The sequence below is a fragment of the Nannospalax galili genome, unplaced genomic scaffold (assembly GCF_000622305.1).
Source record: "Nannospalax galili isolate Female #2095 unplaced genomic scaffold, S.galili_v1.0 scaffold32, whole genome shotgun sequence".
Classification (NCBI taxonomy): Eukaryota; Metazoa; Chordata; class Mammalia; order Rodentia; family Spalacidae; genus Nannospalax; species Nannospalax galili.
In genome coordinates, this window is record NW_008335297.1 from 7,127,090 (window position 1) to 7,148,735 (window position 21,646).

At 46.3% G+C, this 21,646-nt stretch overlaps 1 protein-coding gene across 2 annotated transcripts in view; it reads right to left on the reverse strand.

Annotated features, from left to right (window-relative positions):
* Pmm2 (phosphomannomutase 2) overlaps positions 1-21,646 on the reverse strand; it is a 29,547-nt gene that overhangs the window by 3,370 nt on the left and 4,531 nt on the right. For both annotated transcript variants that reach the window (XM_008829949.3, XM_029562012.1), the window contains exons 2-7: positions 19,870-19,981; positions 17,192-17,268; positions 16,311-16,402; positions 13,047-13,146; positions 12,856-12,931; positions 10,265-10,380 (exon numbers count right to left, since the gene is read on the reverse strand). In XM_008829949.3, the coding sequence (XP_008828171.1) occupies positions 10,265-10,380; positions 12,856-12,931; positions 13,047-13,146; positions 16,311-16,402; positions 17,192-17,268; positions 19,870-19,981 (573 nt within the window). The remainder of the gene's footprint in view (positions 1-10,264; positions 10,381-12,855; positions 12,932-13,046; positions 13,147-16,310; positions 16,403-17,191; positions 17,269-19,869; positions 19,982-21,646) is intronic.

The following is a 21,646-nucleotide window of genomic DNA, read 5'->3' on the forward strand; positions in this document are numbered from 1 at the left end:
GGAATCTCTCTCAATCTCTCTCTCTCTCTGCCTTTCTCAATATTTATTTTGTGTATATGAGTGTATTGCCTGAACATATGTAAGTGCACTCATGTCATGCAATGCCTGCAGACGTCAGAAGAGGGTGTAGGATCTCCTGAAACTGGAGTTACAGTTGGTTGTTAACCATCATGTGGGTGCTGGGAATAAAACGTGGATCCTCTGTAAGAACAGTCACTGCTCTTAACACTGAGTCATCTCTCCAGCCTCCTCTCTCTCTCTCCCTCTCTCTGTCTCTCTGTCTGTCTGTCTGTCTGTTTCTCTCTCTCTCTCTCTCTTTCTCTCCCCCTCCCCCTTTCAAGTGCTAGAGCTTGAGCTCAGGGCCTTGTGCATGCCAGACAAGTGCTCTACTGCTGAACTACATATATCCCAGCCCCTGAGCCATGGTGGTATTGACACAACAGTGGCATGTCCAGCTAAGGCCCCACTGGCAATCGCAGCATTAGCTGGCAGCTGCCTAAGCATTTTTGCATGTTACTTCACCTGTGAATGCCTCCAGAGGTGTGGGAGTGGGCAAGTCACTCTCCACAAAGATAAGCAAAGGGGTCTTAGAAAGGCTGTTCTGATAACCAGGCATGGAGACAAAGGCCTGTAATCCCTGCACTTGGGAGGCTTAGGCAAGAGGGTGGGAATTTCTAGGCTGGCTTACGCTACACGGCCAGACCTTGTCTCAAAAAACAAAACAAAACGCAATGCAACACAACAAAACAACAAAAAAACCCCACAAAAAACAAAACAACACACCAAAACAAACAAAACACAACAAAACACACCAAACCAAACCAAACCAAAACCAAACCAAACCAAACCAAACAAAATGGCTGCTTTGGATAGGCTGAATCTGGAGGGCTCTGGGTGCCTGGGGCCCATGTGCCCTGGCTGAGTCTAGAGCCCCTGCCATCACCAGTGGCCTTGGGGGCACAGCTGAGTTCATCTGCTGTACCAGCAGCCAGACCCTGCAGGGCAGCCCGCTTTCCTTGTCCTGGAACTTCCTAAGTCTTCCTCATCAAATGAGATGAGCAGTCTTAATACCTTGAAAAAAAATAATGAAAAGAGAATAAAGACAGAATGAATGGATTTTTCTTACAAAACCTTGACTTGAAGCCAAGATAGAGCAAAACTGTGACCTTCAGAAACTCTGGCATCTTTTTAAGATTAACTGACAATGGAGTTACTAGTGGCAAACGTACTTCTTTTTCTCCTGAGACAGGCTTGCTGCTGTGTAGTCCTGGATGGCTGGAAACACTCCACTCTCCTGCCTCAGCCATTTGAATACTGCAGTTATAGGTGTTTTCATTTTTAATCAGAGCCCAAGGGGAGGTGAAACTCAAGACTTTGGGAGGGAACTCACAGGGACAATGGACACCATTCCAGGCCAGCCGGCTCCCCCAGCTTTTGTAGTCATCCATGCTTGGCTCCATGGTCAGCACCTGCTACCTAAGCAAATGCACATGGCACCACTCTAACAATTATTAACAAAGTTAGAGTTCTTTTAGGAACACCTACTGGGTAAACATCAAAGAGAAACCAAACAAGGCAAAAGTAACGTCTGGAATCTTTGGAAGATTCACCGTCTACCTGGAACACATGCCCGTCCCTCACTGACTCAGGGTCCAGTAATTAACTTACTCCCCTGTGCAGCACCTACACCTGCCAGGCACAGTTCAGAAGCTGCAGACAAGCCAGATGTGGTAGCACACCTGCAATCGTACAACTTGGGAGATGGAGGCAGATCAGGAGCTCAAGGTCATTCTCCGCTACGTAGCAAGTTTAAGGGCAGCCTGAGCTACGTGAGATCCTGTCTCAAAAAGCGACAGAAAAACCAGAAGCTGCAGCTAGTGGTACATGAAACCCACACCAGGGCTGACTGGGGCTCCGGGCTCAGCTTTCCTTACAGGGAGACCTGCCACAATTGCATAACTCAATGATGCTCTGTGAGTCAGGGAAGGACTAGAGAATGGAGGGTGAGTGAGTCCAGGGTGCCAGGGTGGGGCTTCAAAGCAGATTGGAAGGAATAGGATAGGCTGGAGATTTCCAGGTAGATGGCAGCCTGAGTGAACCTGTGGAGAGATGCCGGATGGCAATGGGTGGGGATGGAAGGGTCGGCAGAGGCCAGGCCTCACGAGATACCAGAGGAGGTCATAGACATGATGAAATTTGCTTAGGGACAGGATCTGTCTGGAGAACTTACCCACAGGCTCTTAGCTGCTTTTACTATAAAGCATTCACTCCTGACCTGGGCCCACAGGGTAACTAGGAAGGGTAACTAAGAGTGGGAGGAAGCCTGCTCTACCTTCTGTCTTTGCCCTCTGGTATCTGTAGGTAATTACTCAAGAAGTGTCTGTCTACTGAACCCATCTTATCCCCCTGCAAGGCTGAAGGCAGAAAGATGAGTCACTTTCCCAAATCTATAGTCGCCTTGGATTCCAGAAAGAGCAAACTCCCAGAACAGACCAGCCCTAGAGGGGGGCAGTTATCTACCCTGTGAGGCTGCTCCTGGAGCAAGAGCAGTCTCCTGAGAACCAGCTTGACCCCCAAGCAACACCTTGCAGGACCAGAACTAGGACAATGCCCAGCCAGACCACACCTTGCTTCATTTTGCAGACTTCTTGTCTTTCCCCCGATTCTTCCATTTAAACCTAAAGCTCTTGTCAATACCCCAAGTGATGGATTTATGGTCACTGGCCATTCCCAGAGCCCAGGCTTTTGCCCTAAAACTGGTTATGAAGAGATGAGGCGGGTGGTGGAGGGTTAAGGGCACAAAAATGGAGGCAGAGAGAGCAGGAGGTTCCTGACAGAAGCGACTACATTGGAAAAGAGACCCCAGAAGCAAAAAGGATGCATGCTGGTCCCGTGACTGCTGCCATACCTGCCATTCCCTGGAGCAGGCAGCACGGGTGAGGCAGATGCATGCCTGGTGAAACTGATGCTTCATAAAGCCGGTTGTGGAAAATCAAAACCAGGGTTGCCTTTAAAGTGCAGGCGGATCTCTGTGAGTTCAAGGCCAGCCTGGTCTACAGCATGAGACCTTGTCTCAACAAGCATGCATGCATGCAAACAAATGGAGCACGGAACAGTGGTTTGAGGTCAGCAGAAGTAGAACCCAAGTTAGTGGTAGAGGCTGCCTGCTAGAATCAGGCTCCACTGGAACTAGAAAGTTCAGAGGCTGGATCTGCATATGCATCAAAGGTTCCCGATTCTGCTAGGGGGGCTCTGCAACCCCTATTCTCCCAGAACAAAAACTTCCTGGAGAAGAAAGGGTGTGTGTGTGTGTGTGTGTGTGTGTGTGTGTGTGTGTGTGTGAATAAGCTATCCTGATGGGATCATCCTTCTAGGCAGTTAGAAGTTAGCCTATTAATATTTAAATCCTTAAAAAGCCCAAGGTCTGGGGATAGAAAGGGGAGGCAGTCTGCTGCATTCACACCTGCAGGCTGCTGAGAGGACTGGTTATCTTCCCCTGTGGAGATAAGGCAGGGACAGCCTTAACACTGTCCACAGCCTGTGAGCCCTGCTGCATGGGAACAGGCAGAGTTGCCACATGGCCAGTGGGGACCTGTTGTGTGGACAGCCACCCACAGCATGGACTCTCCATTTTTTAGCCCATATTCTCACTGCATTACTCCATACTAAATTTCATTACTCAACTTCTAGGTGTGACAGGTGCAGAGGTGACAGGGGCCTGCTCTGAAAACACAGGGCAGCGCTCCCTGGATTCCCCAGAAGCCTTAAAAATGCCTGCTGTGGGCAGGGCCCAGGCCTAGAATCATGAAGATTTAAATGTACAGCTAAGGTGAACCCCAGGATTTCCAATCTAAAAAACTAGTGTGTGGGATGGAAGAGAAACTGGGGGCCCTGGAGTAAAGGCCCTGTGGATGGCTTGGAGCTTCACTATCATTCTGTTCATCCAGTGGGGCAAGAGACAGCTGTGTGCTAGACTTGGCATGACTGTACATCCAAGAGATGCCAATTCCATGGCCCCAGAAAGCCAGCTGCATGATAGGGGTCAAAGCCTTGAGGAGAAGAGCCGCAGTGCTCAGAGACGAGGGATGCTTACTCCTGAAGAACCATTTTCAGCACCAGCAGGCAATGCAGGCTTGTAACAGGCTATGGCTCATGAATGAATGGCCAGGGCAACCCCTCTTCAGGGTTTTCTGGCAGGCCCTGATCTCAATCTCAGCAACAGCAACATTCTGCAAATTTTTTTGTCTTTTTTGTCTTTGAGACAGGGTCTCCCTGTATCCCCAGCTGGCCTGGAACTCACAAGGAGGCTGAGCTGGCTGAGAACAGGCCCTATGGAAAAGATACATTCCCTCATATCTTCTGCAAGCCAGGCCCTGAGAACCATCTTCTCCTGGGGCCTTGCTCCATCCTTACACAGTTCCTTCAAAGGGGGAAGTGCAACCTTACTGGGCTGAACAGAGCACTGGGGTTCTCACAGAGACGCTTGTGTGTGGCCACTGCTGTGGCAAGTGGCAGGGCCACTTCTGATCTGGGTGCTTTGTAGCCTGCCACCCCTTGACCCACACTGAGTCAATTTTAAAGGCAGATGGTCCTTCTCATATCTCAGGAGGGTGAAATGCTGCACCACTGAATGGAAGGGAGGGAAGGCTGCAGTCTTTGCAGGCAACATGAAGCCAGAATGGACAGCTGCAGGAGACCAAGTTCACTGTGGGTGTCAGCTCAAGGGGCTGGACTGAGGAGATACAGGAAAACTAGATTCATCTGTTTTCTCAATTTGATATTTTTAAAAAGTTGTCAATGGATTGCAATTTTGAAACAGTTCAAAAATGTATAGATGGGGGGTGGGTGTCTCCTGAGGTATGCTGTCCTCTCCCACTGAACAGAGAGGAGGCAATGGAGGGCTGCATATACCTCGCTCACACCTTAGTCTGGTCTGGACTGGGAACTGTTGGAAGAACATTGAAAAAGGACCCTGTCTTAGTGGCAAGTCTCTCCTGCCCTTTCCCTTCCTTTCCACAGTGGCTGCTGCACAGTTTTAACCTGAGACCCCTTTATGCATTTAAAAGCTGGTATGGAAAGATGATTTCATCCTGTTAGACAAAAACGTAGCATGGTGTTTTTATTGTTCTGCACTTTGCTAAAAAAACACCACAAGAGACAGGTGCATATGGCAGTGTTTAACTTGAATGTGCAGGTCCTGGTCCCTGCCCTATGCCCTCTGTGGACTCCTGTTTCCGCACATGCTTGGTCAAGTGGACTCATAGCTAAGTTACCCAGAACCAGGGCACTGAGGCAAATGTGCATCTGCTGCTACAGCTCCTCAAGTGTCGGAATGTTTGCAAATCCCTTAAACCAGGGTGTGGTTCACAAGTGATACAGCTTTCCTGCCTGAGGCACTGAGTGCTTGAGTTTGGCTTGTGACCCTGGGGAACTCTGTCTGGGCTGATTTTCTCCCTCCAGGCCAGGATCTCCCAGCAGAACTCAGCCTGTATTTGGGAACACTGGGTACTATGGCTGATGGGAAGGATGACAGGGTTTGGGGACTGAGAGACAGCCAGAAAAAGGACAGTATCTTTCTTTTCCACTCTGCTCTCTCAAACAGAGGGCACACTTATGTGCCACATCAGATCCCACCAGTAGAGGCTGTGCTGTTGGAGAAAGGAGGCTACCGGGCAGCTCTGCACCTCTAGCAGAGACATGGCTTTTCACCGAAGAAAGCTCAGGTTCTGTTGCCCTTGGAAGCCAGCAAAAATCATGAGCTCCAGTGTGAAAGAAAACAAGCTTTCTGGGCATTGTTGGGGGTAGGGGATTTGAGCTAGGGTCCCACTACATAGCCCAGACTGGTCTAAACATGTAATCCTCCTGCCTCTACTTCCCAAGTGGCTGGGATTATAGGAATATGCTGGCTTCATTAAAAAACAAAACAAAAACCACTAAATATAGATCCAAGGCATGGTAATGCAAGGGTTAAACAGTACAGCAACCCCCGTGACAACTTGGGACTCCTAACAGCCGCATTCCACTCTGCAAAGTCTCAGCAAGGCTTCTATTCCCATATAGCACAGGAGAGTCATTATTATAGGAAAGTCTATTGTGTGGATGCCATTCTGGGATGATGGCTGCACCATGCTATTCTAACCTTAGAACAAGGCTGCTCAGCCTCAGAGCAGGCTGGCCCCGGAGCAGGCTGGCCTCAGAGCAGGCTAGCCTCAGAGCAAGGTCACAGCTGCCTCCAAGTAGGACCATTATCTAGTCAGAGAGTTACGCTATTATGAAAAACTCCACAGGTTTAAACAGACTCAGGCATCTGGAGGCAGATCCTCAGCAACTCAAGACGTCTTACACAGATAACCAGTCCCCAAAAGAAACAAGCCCACACAGCTGTCCCATACGATAAGACCTAAAGGACCAGGGCACCATGACACTGAAACACTGCCTGCTGTTCAGAAGCGCCTCTACAGTCCCCGCTGTCTTGCCTGTTGCATGGCAAAAGATCTAATAAACTCTGCTTCTGCTTTTCTCCCACCTGGTAAATTCGTTCCCAGATCATGTGTCACTGGCCTACCATGCTGTCCTGGTGCGGCATGTTGTAGTGGGTCTTAATAAATCTCTTCCCTTTCTGTAAGAAGTGGCACCTAGGTGGCCAGGCATGTAGCTCAGTAGGTAGAGTGCCTGCATGGCAATCATGATAACCTGGGTTCAGTCCCCTGTACTGCAGAAAACGGGGTGCTTGTGCATGCCTGTAATCCCAGCATTCCGAAGGTGGAGACAGGAGGATCAGGGGTTCAAGGCTACATAAGTTCCAAGCTAACACTCCCCCACCCCTGCCTTCAACAACAAACAAAATAAAACCAAATGGCAAAAAGGTGGACCTGGTGATACAGGCTTGTAATCCAGCTACTTGGGAAGCTAAAATGGGAGGACTGTGAATTTAAGGCCATCCTGGACTTCAGAATGAGTTCAAGGCCAATCCAGGTAACTTAATGAAACTCTGCCTCAAAATAAAAAGGGATAGGGGCTGGAGAGAGGGCTCAGTAGTTAAGAGGACTGGCTATTCTTGCAGAGGACTCGGGTTTGAATCCCAACACCCACATGGTGCCTCACAACCATCTGTAACTCTAGTTCCAGGGGATTTGAAAGCCCTCTTCTGACCTCCATGGGCACTGCATGACATGGATGAACTTACATACATGCAGACATAATGCTCATGTACATAAAATAAAAAATAATAAATAGCCGGGTGTGGTGGTGCATGCCTGTAGTCCCAGCACTTGGGAGGCAGAGGCAGGCGGATCTCTGTGAGTTCAAGGCTAGCCTGGTCTACATAGTGAGTTCCAGGCCAACTAGGGCTACAGGGACACCCTGTCTCCAAAAAAAAAACATCAAGTCTGTTGGCGACTTTTTCAAGGTCTGCATTCGAAGTGCATCTGTATCTAGAGCCTTCAAACAAAGGGATGTGGTCATAAACCATCTTTCTCTGTTCTTTGGAAGGCTGAAGGCTAGGCTGGGCATGGTGGCACATGTCTTTAATCCCAGTACTTGGGAGTCAAAGGCAGAGACAGAAGAATCTTTTGAGTTCAAGGCTACATAAGACTACAGAGTGAGACTCTGTAGCTTAGTGGGAAAATGCTCACTTAGTATTCTGCTTTGAGTTGGATCTCTAGCATCACAATAAAATAAAAACAGCAGTGAGACTTGATGGCTCACCTGTCATCCCAGCACTCAGAACCTGTGACAGGAGGACTGCCATGAGTTAGAAGTCACTGTAGGCTACTGCAAGAAAAATGAATGCTAACCTCTACATTCCTTTCACTGAGGATTTAGCATCTTGTCTCACTGGGGACAGCCTGTGGTAGTGCAAAGCACACTCATTTAAAAAGCAGGTCTTGGGGCTGGAGAGATGGCTCAGTGGTCAAGAGTACTTGGCTGCTCTTAGAGAAGACCTGGGTTTAGTACCCAGCACCCACATGGAGGCTAATAACCACCTGTAACTGCAGTTGCAAGGGATTTGATGCTCTTTTCTGGCCTCTGAGGGCACTGCATGCATGTGTTGTACATATATACATGTAGGCAAAACATTCATACACATAAAATATAAAAATCTTTGGGCTGGAGAGATGGCTTAGCGGTAAAGAACACTGGTTGTTGCAGAAGACCTGGGTTCAAATCCCAGCACCCATACGGCAGTTAACAACTGTCCATAACTCCAGTTCCAGGGGATCCGACAGCTTCTTCTGTCCTCCGAGGGCACTGCACGACAAGGGTGCACTTACCTAAACGCAGGCATAACACTCATACACACTAAAACAAGAAAGAATAAAACCTTTAAGAAAGGTCTCTTTTTGAGTGTCTGATTTCAGCAGTGGGATTCTGGATATGTCCTTTTAACTGTTTAAGGTTCATACAGCTATGCATATTGGCCACATCATTTAAGATTCCCATGAGTTAAAGGGTTCACTGACTTCTCTACTTTCTTGGGTGTGTGTATGTCTATTAATAATAGCCAGTCTAGCAGGTAGAAAGCAGCATCTCATTATGGACTTGCATTCTTCTGATTACAGATGTTGATTCCTTATGTCCCTTTGTGAGTTTTCCTTGGAGCAATGTGCCTTTGCACATTTTAAATCAGGTAACTGAAATGCTGTAAGTCCCAGGAGTCTGTGATGTATTTTGAATATTACCTCTGTGTCAGACATGCTGTATTGGAGCAGGCTTTCACCACCAGTGCTTTGGGGTCAACCCCTTAACAGACATCACTGTCAAGACCACTGTCCAGTGGCTATTCCCTGTGTTTTCTTCTAGGCTTAAAATGTCAAGTCTTATGTGTGATTTTTTTTTTTTTTCAGTCTTTTTGAGACAGGGTCTCCCTGTAGCCCCAGCTGTCCTGGAACTCACTATGTAGACCAGGCTGGCCTTGATCTCAGAGAGATCCACCTGCCTCTGCCTCCTGAGTGCTGGAATTAAAGGTGTGCCCCACCACCCCCGGCTTATGTGTGATTTTTAATCCACAAGTAAACAGCCAAAATAACACGGCCACAGCCTCCCAGTCACAGCTGCATTACTCCCAGTGGCTGAGACCCAAAGCCACTCACATGACTGAACAGATGCAAAAGAAAACATGGCATACTCAGGCAGTGGAACAGTATTTGAACCTTTTTTGGGGAGACAGAGTCTCATGCAGCCCTGGCTGACCTAAAACTTGCTATGTAGACCAGGCTGGCCTCAAACTCATGGAGATCTGCCTGCCTCTGTATCCTGAGTGCTAGGGTTAAAGGCACTACCACACTGGCTAATTAACCTTAAAAAAAGGTTGTTGCCATTTGCAACAATACAGATGAATCTGGAAGATGTCACACTAAGTGAAACAATCCACTGTCACTAGCTATGGGACCTTGGGTAGGTGGCTCACTCCTTCCCATCCACTCCCTGGAGTCTTTTTCACATTGGGGACCTTGCTGGGGGCAGGTCCAGGGTAGACTGTGGCCACCAGAAGGACAAGGAGTTCCAGGTCGGCAGCATTTATGATGCATTATGAAGCCACCACACCTGAACTGTGATCCCTGACAGCAAGGTGACAAGGGCAGCACAGGGAGAGAAGTGGAGGGGCACAGACTGAGACACGAGCCCAAGCACAGGCAGTTGGGGCTGAGGCCCCTCTTGAGCCCTTGATGGTGGCAGCAGGATCCTCCTGTCAGGGGGTCCTCACTCTGCTGCCACAGTGGCTCTGGGGAAAGTGCTTCTATGTACCCCTCTGTCTGGTGCTGGCCTTTGCTGCTGGGCCCTGCTCTGTCCCCAGCTCAGATCTCATTCATACTGGTCTTGGGATTTTTGATACCATTCTCATCCAACAGCTCCCAGCATGCCCCATGTGTGATGTCCCCCAACCCCCAACTGTCACTGATCAATCCTGAGTTTCAGATTCAGAAAATTCATCTTCCCATATTTGTGACTCCTAATGTGCAATTTAAAATGAACATGGAGGTGGGATACATGGGAGTACAACAGGATAAGGTGACAGAAGGACAGGGTCTGAAATACAGAAGGTTTGACAAACAGGCATTCTAGGAGGTAAGAGAAATGGGCAACAGTTAATGCAAAAGGATCAAGGGCAATGCCTCTGAGCTCAGAGGGAAGAAGGCTGGAAGCCATTCCTCAGTCTGAGCTAGGCCAGCCACTAGGGCGTGTGTGATGGAAAAAAGCCTCCTGTCGCTTTTTCCCCTCAAGCCCAAACTGAACAAACTGCACAAAAGACTTTCCTACTCACCGGCATGGTTTTATCTCCAAAGAAATAAATGATCTTGTAACCATCATGTTCCACATGTTTCAAGCAATACCGTTTGTCCCATCCGTCAGGAAAGACGTCAAAGCTGATCTGGCCACCTGCCCAGTTGGGAAGGAGACACACAACTGTCAAAGGGTTGGGGGTGCAGCACAGTGGTAAGCATGCCTGGGGCTTGTCTAGCATGCCTGGGGCTCTGGGTTCTAGCCCTAACACTGCCTGAGGTGGGAGGGGAGGGGCCAAACCTTTTGGAAAATTTTTTTTTTTAAAAATCGGAATACCCTAGTCCACCACTTAATGCTGCTTCATGGCTAGGTTCTACACAACAGCTCTATAGCCTGGTTTCCTAGCATTATCTCATGCAGGTCTAAAAGCGAATTCATCTGCACTTAATGCGTCTTCAAGGAAGTAATTAAATGGTTTATATGGAGCCAGCTTATAGAAAACTCCAGCAAGGGTGTCTTTCACCCCGTTGGGCTTGTTTGGCACTGTCACATACCCTCAGAGTTGGGTGTGGTGGTTCAGGCCTGTCAACCCAACATTCAGGAAGTAGAAGCAGGAGGATTATGAGTTCCATTCAGGTCAGTCTAGACTGCTTGGTGAGTTCCAGGCCAGCCTGGGCTACAGAGTGAGACTCTCTTTCAAAAAATCAAACCAAACCGAGCCACTATTTAGTTGAAAATGCCAGAAGTAGGTTGCATGGTCCTGTTTTGCGGACAATTAAGTCCATTGCATTAAAGATAACTGACAGGCACCTTCCTTAACAGCAAAAAACACTTTCAAAGTTACCAGAAAGGCTTTTGTCTCACAGTTCAGGAATATTTTTTGTCTGTTTTTGAGACAGGGTCTCCCTATATAGCAGTGGCTGGCCTGTGAACTTGCTATGTAGACCAGGCTGGCCTTGAACCCAACGAGACTCACTTGCCTCTTCCTCCCAAGTGCTGGGATTATAGTTGTGTGCCATCACACCCAGGCTAGTTCAGGAATACTTAAAAATCTGCCTGGTCATATATTATACATTATTCCTCTGTAAGGCCAGTTTTCCTATAACTTGTTCATGTATTAAAGCTATTGAAGCCAGAGGCCTTTAAGTAAAGACTGATAACATTAACAAGAGAAATGAGCTTGTTCTAAGTATTTAACAGGTTGGGGCCAGTGAGATGGCTCATCGGGTAAAGGTACTTGCTGCCAAGTCTGATGACCTGAGTTTGATCTCCAGGACCTATATGGTGGAGAACAGACTCCCACAGGTTGTTCTCTGACCTCCACACATACACCATGGCATGTGTGCGCCCACACAAAATAAAACTGTAGTAATACTAAAAATTTAACAGATATAGTCTATCAAGGTAATGAGACAGAGAATAGGCTGCAGGCAGAGCCCTGCATCGAAGATGCTACACACTGGTTCAATGGCTGTCAACACACGCTTTGTGAACCTGGACAACTGTCTTCTTCTTTCTGAGCTTCATTCAGTTTCTTGCTCTATAAAAGCCACTGACTCTTATGACTCCTTGCTGATGACACACTGACTGCAGGATTCTAAGACACTTTAAGCCTCTTTCATCTGGGGCTCCAGTCCACCTCTCCTCTGGAGGTTACCAAGGCTTCTCTTATACACAAGGGTATGAAGATACACTTTTACTGTTCACACAGCAAGAAGCAACTCTTCAGAGTGAGAGAGAAGTGCAGGCTGGAAAACGCCTGCTGGGTATGGAAGCAGAACCAGACCCAACAGCATGAAAGCCACTTCCTGGCTGGGGATTTTCTGTGTGGCTGGGTGTCTACCGTCTACAGGCCACTGTGTGACAGGAGTGGAAAGTAAAAATGCTATATAAAGATTCACGTATGATGGGCTTAAGAGATGGGATGGCTCAGAGGTTGAGAGCACTGGCTGCTCTTGCAAAGGACCTGGGTTTAGTTCCCAGCATCGACATGGCAGCTAGCAATCACCCACAACTCCAGTTCCAGGGGACCTGATGCCCTCTTCTGGCATCTGTGGGCATTGGATGCACATGGTGCCCCTATATACATGTAGACAATATACTCATACACATAAAATTAAAAACAAAAAGAAAAGATTCCTGTGTGAAAGAAACCGGTTTTCAGAGGAAGACTGGAAGGCTGTTCTTATCCTGGCCTCATCTAAGGAACAGAGCATACACAAACACAAACAGGAGTGGGCTATAAATGATCCTACACTGCATAGTGGGACTCTTTCCTAAACTCATTAGCCCACTTACATTCTTGGAAGTGCTTTTCCCCTTTTGCTGTCTCTGTTTCTATTCCATTCCTAACTTAAAAGGCATGGCTTCTTCTAACATCTCCCCTGGTGGCTACTGGGATTTTCATTTAAGCTGTACTGTTTTTCCTCTCCTAAACTCTATAATCAAATTGTCCTTAAGTTTCCTTGAGTCTGTTTATGAATTCTTTTATGAGACTAAGAACCCCAAAAGATAACTTCAGTTTCCCTAATAACATCTTTCTGCCCACCACAGCCCTGAACATGTTAGCCACCTACCACAAGCTCCAGGCACATGGCACCAAAGCCTGGGAGGTGTTCCCGGGCACCGTACCTATGGAGAACGTGAGGCCTTTCCCTGCGAATTCCTTCCTCAGGTCCGCTATGAATTTTTCTCTTATATTTTCTTTCTGAGAAACAAAGATAACAAATTTTCTGTTGCAGCACTTTAAATACTGGCCAGGGGTTGAGCAGCTTGGCTTGTTCTCACGAACCAGGCCATCTCCCAAGGACATGAGGACTCACTTTATCGAGCTCGTAGAACTCAATTCGTTCTTCTTGGCTGCAGCTTCTTCCGACAGGGGACACGTTCAACATGCCATTTCGGAATTCAATGAAAGTGCCCCTGGGGAGGAAAAGGGGACAGAGGTTCCCCCAAATTCCTTATTTTCTTGGGAAACATTATAGGAGGATAAATAGCTAAGTTGGATATTTAAGACAATGGGTACGACACAATTCTCAGAGCTGTGCTATGCACCACGGTACCCTGGAACCACAAGAGACCAAAGTCTTGAAATGTGGCCAATCCAGACTGAGCTGGCTACAGACTTGGAATAGAATCATCATTCATAAGCTTTTTTTTGTATGCATGTATGATTATGTGCCTATGTATATATGTGTGGGTGCATGCACATGTGTGTGTAGGCCAGAGGTCAACAATGGGTTTCTTCTTCAATTGCTCTCCATCTTATTTGTTTTTTAATTAATTAATTAATTTTTTTCTCTTTTTGAGACAGGGTCTCCCTGTAGCCCCAGCTATTGTGGATTCACTATGGAGACAAGGCTGGCCTCAAACTCACAGAGATTCACCTGCCTCTGTCTCCTGAGTGCTGGGATTAAAGGCGTGAGCCACCATGCCTGGCAACATTTTTATTTTATGTGTATGAGTGAGTATATTGCCTGCATGTATGTAAGTACACCAATGACATGCAATGCCCACAGAAATCAGAAGAGGCATCAGATTCCCCTGGAACTGGAGTTTCAAATGGTTGTTAGTTGCCATGTGCTGGAAATTGAACCCTGGTCTTCTGCAAGAGCAGATGGTGCCCTTAACCACTGAGCCATCTTGCTAGCCCCTCCACCTTATTTTTTGATATTAATCTTTTTTTTGAGACCAAGCCTCACCATGCATCCCTGGCTAGCATCAAACTCACTAAGTAGACCAGGTTGGCCTTGACTCACTGGGATTCACCTGCCTCTACCTCCTGAGTCCTGGGATTAAAGGCATGGTCTTCATCTTATTTTTTTGAGATAGGGTCTCTCACTGAACCTAGAGTTCACCATTTAATCTAGACTGGCTGAGCATCAGGGATCTACCTGTTTCTGCCTCCCCAGCACTGGGGTTACAACCATGCACCAGCTCCAGGTTTTCTCATGGGTGCTGGGGACCAAAGTCATAGCAAACATGTTACTCACTGAGCCATCTCTAGCCCCCCCCTTTTTTTTTGAAGAAAGAAAATATAAACTTATAAAGGAAAACTAAGAAAAAAACTCCCAAGAGTGGCTCCAAAGAGTACCCTTTCTCCCTTTTTGAGACAGGGATTCATGTAGCCCAAGCTGCTCTCAAATTCATCAAGTAGCTGATAATTGAACTCCTGGTGCTCCAGCCTCCATCAAGTGCTGGTACTGATTATAGCTTAGGCATCATGCCTAACTAATCAAGTTTCATGTTGACTCTGCTAAAATGATGTTCTGGACAAGGTATATTACTAAACAAGGTATATTACTAAAATAAAAAAGTTGCTTTCAGCCAGGCTTGGTGTGCATGCTTTTAATCCCAGCACTCAGGAGGCAGAGGCAGGTGCTTCTGAGTTAGAGACCAGTGAAGTCTGTATGGTAAATTGCAGGCTAGCCAGGGCTATATGATGAGACCCTGCCTCAAAAAAAAAAAAAATTGCTTTTAGCCAGGTGTGGTAGTGTATGCCTTTATTTTATTCCCAGCATTAGGAGGCAGAGGCAGGTGGATCTCTGTGAGTATAGCAAGTTCCAGGCCAGCCAGGACTATACAGTGAGTCTGGGAAGGGATCCACCGTACAAGAGTACTTATTCCCTGTGGAGTCTCAGACCTGTTTCCTAGACACCTGATTTGCTAGTGAGCTTGTGAATGACTGACATTAAGCAGAGTGACACAGAAGGGTTCTGAGAATGTGGTCTATGGAGCCTTAGTAATGACTTAGAGGAAACTCAATTTATCCACTTGTGGCAGACTGCTCCTAAAGGCTTGAGGCCATCAGGGAAAATGGAACAGCACAGCATTGTTTCAGGCATTCCAAGAAAGATGGCTAGAAACAATTTTTTCTACATTTCCAGTTTAAGTCTCAGAATAGGTTATTAATTTTTTTTTTTTAATTTATGTGTGTGGAGGGGTAGGGCATGTGCAACAGTACCTGTGTAAAGATCAGAGGACAACTTGTAGGTCCAGGGCACGGAGGCCAGAAGATGACCTTGGATGTCCTGCTTTATCACTCTTCACCTTATTCCCTTGAGATGGTTCTCACTGAACCTGGAGCTAGATTGGTGGCCAGCAGACCCCAGTAATCCTCTTGTCTGTGCCCTCACCAGTGTTCAGATTACAGGTGTCCATGTGATCAAGCCTATCTTTTTATGTGGACTCTGAGGATTTGAACTTGGGTCTTCAGGCTGGTGCAGCTGAGTCCATCCCCCAGCCCCTGTTAACATGTGTTTTCTTTAAACACTGCAGGGTGACTACATTTGGCTTTGTATGAAATCTGGCTTGGAGGCCTCTTCCAGATTGTGGGATTCTGTTCCTTTTTAAAAACTCTGTGTGTGTGTGTGTTCTGTTTCGTGTATGTGCATGTGTGTGTGGTGGCTAGCTCTGCACCCCATCTTTTGAGACACTGTCTTTCCTTGAACCTAGACCTCACTGACTGGCTAGACTGGCTGGCCAGCCCGGAGCGTGACTGTACCCAGCTCTTAGGAGGGTGCCGGGGATCTGAACTTTGGTCCTTATGCTGGTATGACAGGCACTTTACTAACAGCCATGTCTCCAGTATGTTACTTTGAAATAAGGTCTCACTCTGTAGCTTAGGCTGACCTGGAACTCACTATGAAGCCAAAACTCATGGCTTCAGCTTCTTACCCCAGCTTCCTGAGTACTGGCATGATAGGTGCGATCTGTCATACCTGGCTTTTCTTTATTTTCCTGTTTTTGAAGGCAGAGTTTTGCTTTCAGATAAAGGATGGCCTTGTCATCCTCCTGCCTCAGCACTGGGATTACAGGCATGTGCCACCATATCGGGCTCTGCAGCTCTTTACATGCTGTTTCAGTGTTCCCTCCCACAGCCCTGAATGTGTATGGGTTTCAGTGTCTGTCACGGTCCTTCACGTGGACAAGCTGTCATATACAACTGTCCTCATATGGTCAGCCTGTCAGACTGTTCTCAATTATTTTTGCCAAGTGCTGGGCTTTGGCTGTAAGTGAGCACAAATCAACTCGAGCCTCCGTTGCTCCATATTCTTGAAGTACCTCTTTGCCAACAGTGAACCCACCTTTTCTTCGGGAGTTTAATTTTTGCAATGTAGCTCAGGCAGTAGTTGATTAGGTCTTGGATCACCGCCTCACCCAGATGACCTTGAATATTCTAGATAAAGAAAATCACTGGTGGTGTTACTGCTAGAACAGGAAGCACTATGGCTGAGGAGCAGGACAGTGACTCACCCTGTTACCTTTCACCTCTCTCTCTTCCACTGAAGATATCAGGCAAAACACAGGCTGCAGCCAAAGGCACTTTCTGCTTCATTACTCAAGGGCTTTGTTCTCATTATCTTTCAAACCCTTCTTGGAAGGGCCAAAGAGCTTGTTGTTGCTGCCCTTATTCAATTAAAAGATCTACAGACACTGATGAAAATATATTTGTTCCACTTTAGCTTTCTCTGATGTCTGAGGGGAATGAACCTCAGCACTAAGTGCTCTGCAGAGCCTCTTACTACGGTGGGGAGGGCCACCCTAGTTTAACTATCGTAATAGAAGTATTAGATTTAAGAAGCCTTAAAAGACAATTATAAAATTTTAGTTGCCAATCTGGAATAAGCAACAGTCACATGGCATGAAATTCAAAACTTACAAAGAAGACCATGTAAAGATTCTCCCTCAGTCCTCAGCACTCCAATGCAGCACCCTCAGGCATTCAATAGCACAAACAATATTTTGTTTCCCCATCCAGCCCTCTTTTGACTTCTTATAAATTTTTTGAGACAGGAGCTCACTAAGTTGCCCAGGGTGGTCTTGACCTTACTTGAACAACACTTACAAGTTGAAGAAGGCCTTGAAATTACAATCCTTTTGCCCCAACCTCCCAAGCATCTGGGTCTTAGCTTACATATAACATGTTAATAAAAATACAGAATAGGTTGTATACTTAAGAACTTACCTGTTTAGATAAGAGTTTCCCATCTTTGTATGCTACCAAACCATTTTCTGGAAACACATAATCATATTTCTCAACCACTATAACCAAAACAGAACAAAACTGATGATGAATGGAAACCTGCCTGTCTCTCTTTCTTAACCCCTGCAGTCAATAAACCTGCCAAGCACCAGGAAGGGCTATGCCAGACCTTTTCATCTTAACAGACCGAAGATTACAACAGCAACTTTGGAAAATGTCAACTACAAATTTAAGGGCTAACCACTGGGCTAGAGATGGAGCCATGCTGCATTTCTTCCTACCCTTGCCTCCAGCCTGCTGGTCTGTAAAGGCAGATGGTGGCCTTCTACCCCCACAAACCCTGCCAGGAACTAGCACCATCAGGATCAGTGAAGGGTGGACTAAGTTCTGCTCTCAGGCTTTCCAAATCAGAATTGCAGGAGACAGGACAAAAATCAATATGGTTTTTTTTTTTTTTTTTTTTTTTTTTTTTTTTTTTTTTGTTTTTGGTCTTTTTTGAAACAGGGTCTCCCTGTAGCCCCAGCTGGCCTGGAACTCACTATGTAGACCAGGCTGGCCTTGAACTCAGAGATCCACCTGCCTCTGCCTCCCGAGTTCACCACCATGCCTGACATTATTTAGGTGATTCTTATATCATTCAGACTTAGAGAGCAACCCATAACCTAATGAAAGGATTCTCAAACTTTAGGTCCTTGCTAGAATGCAGGTTTCAAGGTCCTATGCCCCAGGACTAAGTCACTGTATTGGTTGGGGTGCCCACACGTGTAATTTCACAAAGGTGAACTCTTTGTTTTTGAGATAGGCCTCAAGTAGTCCAGGCTAGCCTCAAACTCGCAGTAAGTCTCCTAAATGCTGAAATTACAGGCTGTCCACCAGGACTGGCTAACGAGTGATAGGGGGCGCTATCAGCTGGCTTCTGCATGTGCATGTTTTGACTCTGTTGTTACATCTTCTCTGAAACACATAGTCCTATACCATACTGACAGAAAACCTCTCTGAACATGTACACCACCGGATGCAGGAATGACAATCACCCCCCATGACAAGTTCTCCTGGGCTTAAATTAATATATCTCATTATGTTGTTGACAACATTTCTAAACAGAGCATCTACAGGGAAAACAGAGTGGAACAGGGAGTTCTACAGGGATAGCAGAGACAATGCTTCCAGTAGTGATGATCTGATCTGGTCTATGATTTGTGTTTTCAGATACAACATCCTGCAGTTCCCAACTGCAGGTACTTTATCCCCAGGTCACATCTGGCAGTCTGGCCACATGGGTTGTCAAAACTCTGTGTAGGTATGGATGTGCAGGCACTCTACTGGCATCTAGTTGGTGGTGGCCAAGGACATTATTAAACGTGCTACAATGAACAGGATAGCCTCCATAACAGAAAATTATCCAGGCCAATATGTCCCCAGTACCAAGGTTGCTCAGGAAGAGCTGGTTCTAAGATGTCAGGAATCTGGGACAAGGGACAATAGTGTGCTTTTTGTCTGTTTTAAACTCATGTTGGCTTTTTAATTTAGTTATTTATTTTTTCGAGACAGGGTCTCTCTGTAGTCCCACCTGGCCTGGAACTTGCTATATAGATTAGGCTGACCTCGATCTCACAGAGATCTACTTACCTCTGCTTCCTGAGTGCTAGGATTAAAGGCATTTACCACCATACCTAGCTGGCTTTTTTGCTTTTTAAAATCAGGGTTTCACTCTGTAGCCAGACTGACCTCAAACTGGTGAATCTCCTGTCTCAGCCTCCCAAGTGCCTGGATCACAGCTACACTACACCACATTCCTACACTACAACAGAGTAGAAAATAACTATCTGTTTGTATATCTCTGTTCACTGTCTCTCATAGGCCAGACACTCCAGAAGTCCTGGGGCCAAAGAGATGAATAATGTATAACCTTGGTCTTCAAGGCAAACAAGGACTCAGACAGTTCCCAAAATTGAGAGTGCTCCATTAGCAGAATTGGACACTAGACTTTTTGTGGGGTATTTGCTAAAATATGATGCCCAGGTCTTACAAACTGGCTGTTTTGATATTTCCAGGAAAGGAGACAAAAAGACTCTTCAGCCAGGTGTGGTGGCTCATGCCTGTCATCCCAACTCTTGGAGGTGGAGGCAGGAGAAAGAACTGAGGTTCTTTCAGAAGAACTGGGCTGAGATTGAGCCCAGGTTGGGCTATAGTGAGACCCTGCCACAAATTCTCTCCAGCTTCCTAGTTCTGTGCTGGAGACCCTGGTAGTGTGGGGAGCCTGGTGACTCTCATGACTGGGGAACCCTAGGACACTGGGTTAGGGCAATGTGGTAAGGCACGTAGACCCAGAGGGTATCTCCATATCGGAGTGGAGGCTAAGTGGGCAGTGAGGGACACAAAAGCACTAGAGGCAGAAAGCACTCCATGAGCAAAGACACAGACACATCCTTCAAACGGAGTCTATCCACACACACGAGTTAGGCTCTGTCAGAGATGACAGAACTTACTTTTATAGGATTAAAGCAAAAGCAAGATACAGGTAGAGAAAATGCTTTCCCAAAGAAAGGCAGAAAGCACAGCACATGGTGATGGTGGTGTGGGACTGCAGGACACTCGGCTGCAGGTCTCAGGACCCTCAGGAGATGCTCATCTTGAACCCGAGTGTAGCTGGCACTCACCGTCACTTCCCAGCTGTTCTTGTACTTTCTCAAAGTCTGACCCTCCTACCACTCCAATTTTTGTCTTCTGCCTCAATTTTTGTAGAAAGTCTTCCATTTCTTTTGTAATTTTCTATGTGTCAGGAAGGAAAACAGAACAATTCTGAATCACACAATCAGCAGGCGCAAAGGGCAGAAATAATTCATCTCTTATCTTACACCAGGGTTGCTACGAGGCCTGTAGAAAGTTCAAATTTTACTTGTAATTTTGGACTATTGACTTTTTATTGGAAATAATTTGTTAAATTTTACTATTTTTTAAACCAAAATTGAGACACATAAGCCATTTATTAGCAGGTGTTGTGTGCTGCTCCAGCTATCTTTCTTCTGTGTTGTCTGAGACCGAGTCTTGCTATTTGGCCTAGGCCGGTCTTGAACTCCTAGGTGTAAAGAATGCCCCCATTCAGTCTCCCAAGTAGCTAGAACTATGGGTGTGGATTACCATGCTCAATTTGTTCCAGTTATTGTTCCGAGGATCTGTGTACCAATATTTGCACATGTAGATATCTGATTCCGGAAATATCAGTCGGTCATGTTATGTCCTGAGCAGTGGCTTGCTTTTTCTACTTTATGTTATGATGACTTTTAAACAATATTTTATTATTTTTATTTTACATGTATGAGTGTTAGCCTGCATGTATGTAAGTGTACCCATGTCGTGCAATGCCTGGGGAAGTCAGAAGAGGGTGTCCTTTGGAACTGGAGTTACGGACAGTTATTAGCTGCCATGTGGGTGCTGGGTTTTGAACCTGGGTCCTCTATAAGAGCAGTCTTGGCTACACAGTGAGTTTGAGGCCACCCTAGGCTACATGATGTATAATGAGTTTGAGGTCACCCTAGGCTATATCATGTAGCCAAAACTGGCTTCTCCTGCCTCCACTTCCCAAGTGCTGGCATTATAGCCTTGGGACACCATACCTGACTTATGCAATGTCATTAATTATGAACATGTACTATTGAAGGGGTTTTACATGCCTATAATCCCAGCTCTCAGGAGGAAGAAGCAGGAAGATCAAGAGTTCAAGGATGGCAACATAGTGAATTTGAGGCCAGCCTGGGCTATATGAGACCCTGTACCAAAAGAAAAACAAAAATAATAAAGATACTCTTTGTCTTTCAGGCAGCAGCAAATACTTTTTGACAGGAAAGTGGCTCTAGGTTCTGTAACCACAGTGGAGCAGCTATCCTGTACTCCATGTACAGATCTTCAGGGCAAAGTGATCACGCAGTACAACTGGTCTGATGTCCTCAAATAACCCTTGTGCTGAGGGTTACAAATCACCTCTGACAAAATGAAATAGGCTAAGTCCTAAAAGATTGAAATTGAGGTAAAGGAGAAGCTAACTATTCACCTTCAGGGAAACAAAGTTATAGAAAGCTTTTGAGGGATGGGGACAACTAAAGAAACTGTACTATGGATTTGAGGAGGCGTCAGCAAACAAAGGTCTATATGCCATCATCAGACCCATGACCATAAGTATTACTGGAGCATAGCCTTGTCTGTCTATGTAGGTGGTCTCTGTGGCAGTTTCTGTGCCACAGAGTTAAGTAGTTGTGACAGAAACTATGTGGCCTGCAAGTCTCAAAATATTGACTATCTGGGGCTAAGGCTATAGCTCAGTGGAAGAGCACTTACCTAGCTTGTATGAGGCATCTCCATAATAAGTAAATGAACAAATAAATACGTGTGTTTGTGTGTGTGTGTGTGTGTGTGTGTGTGTATGTGTATGACTATCTG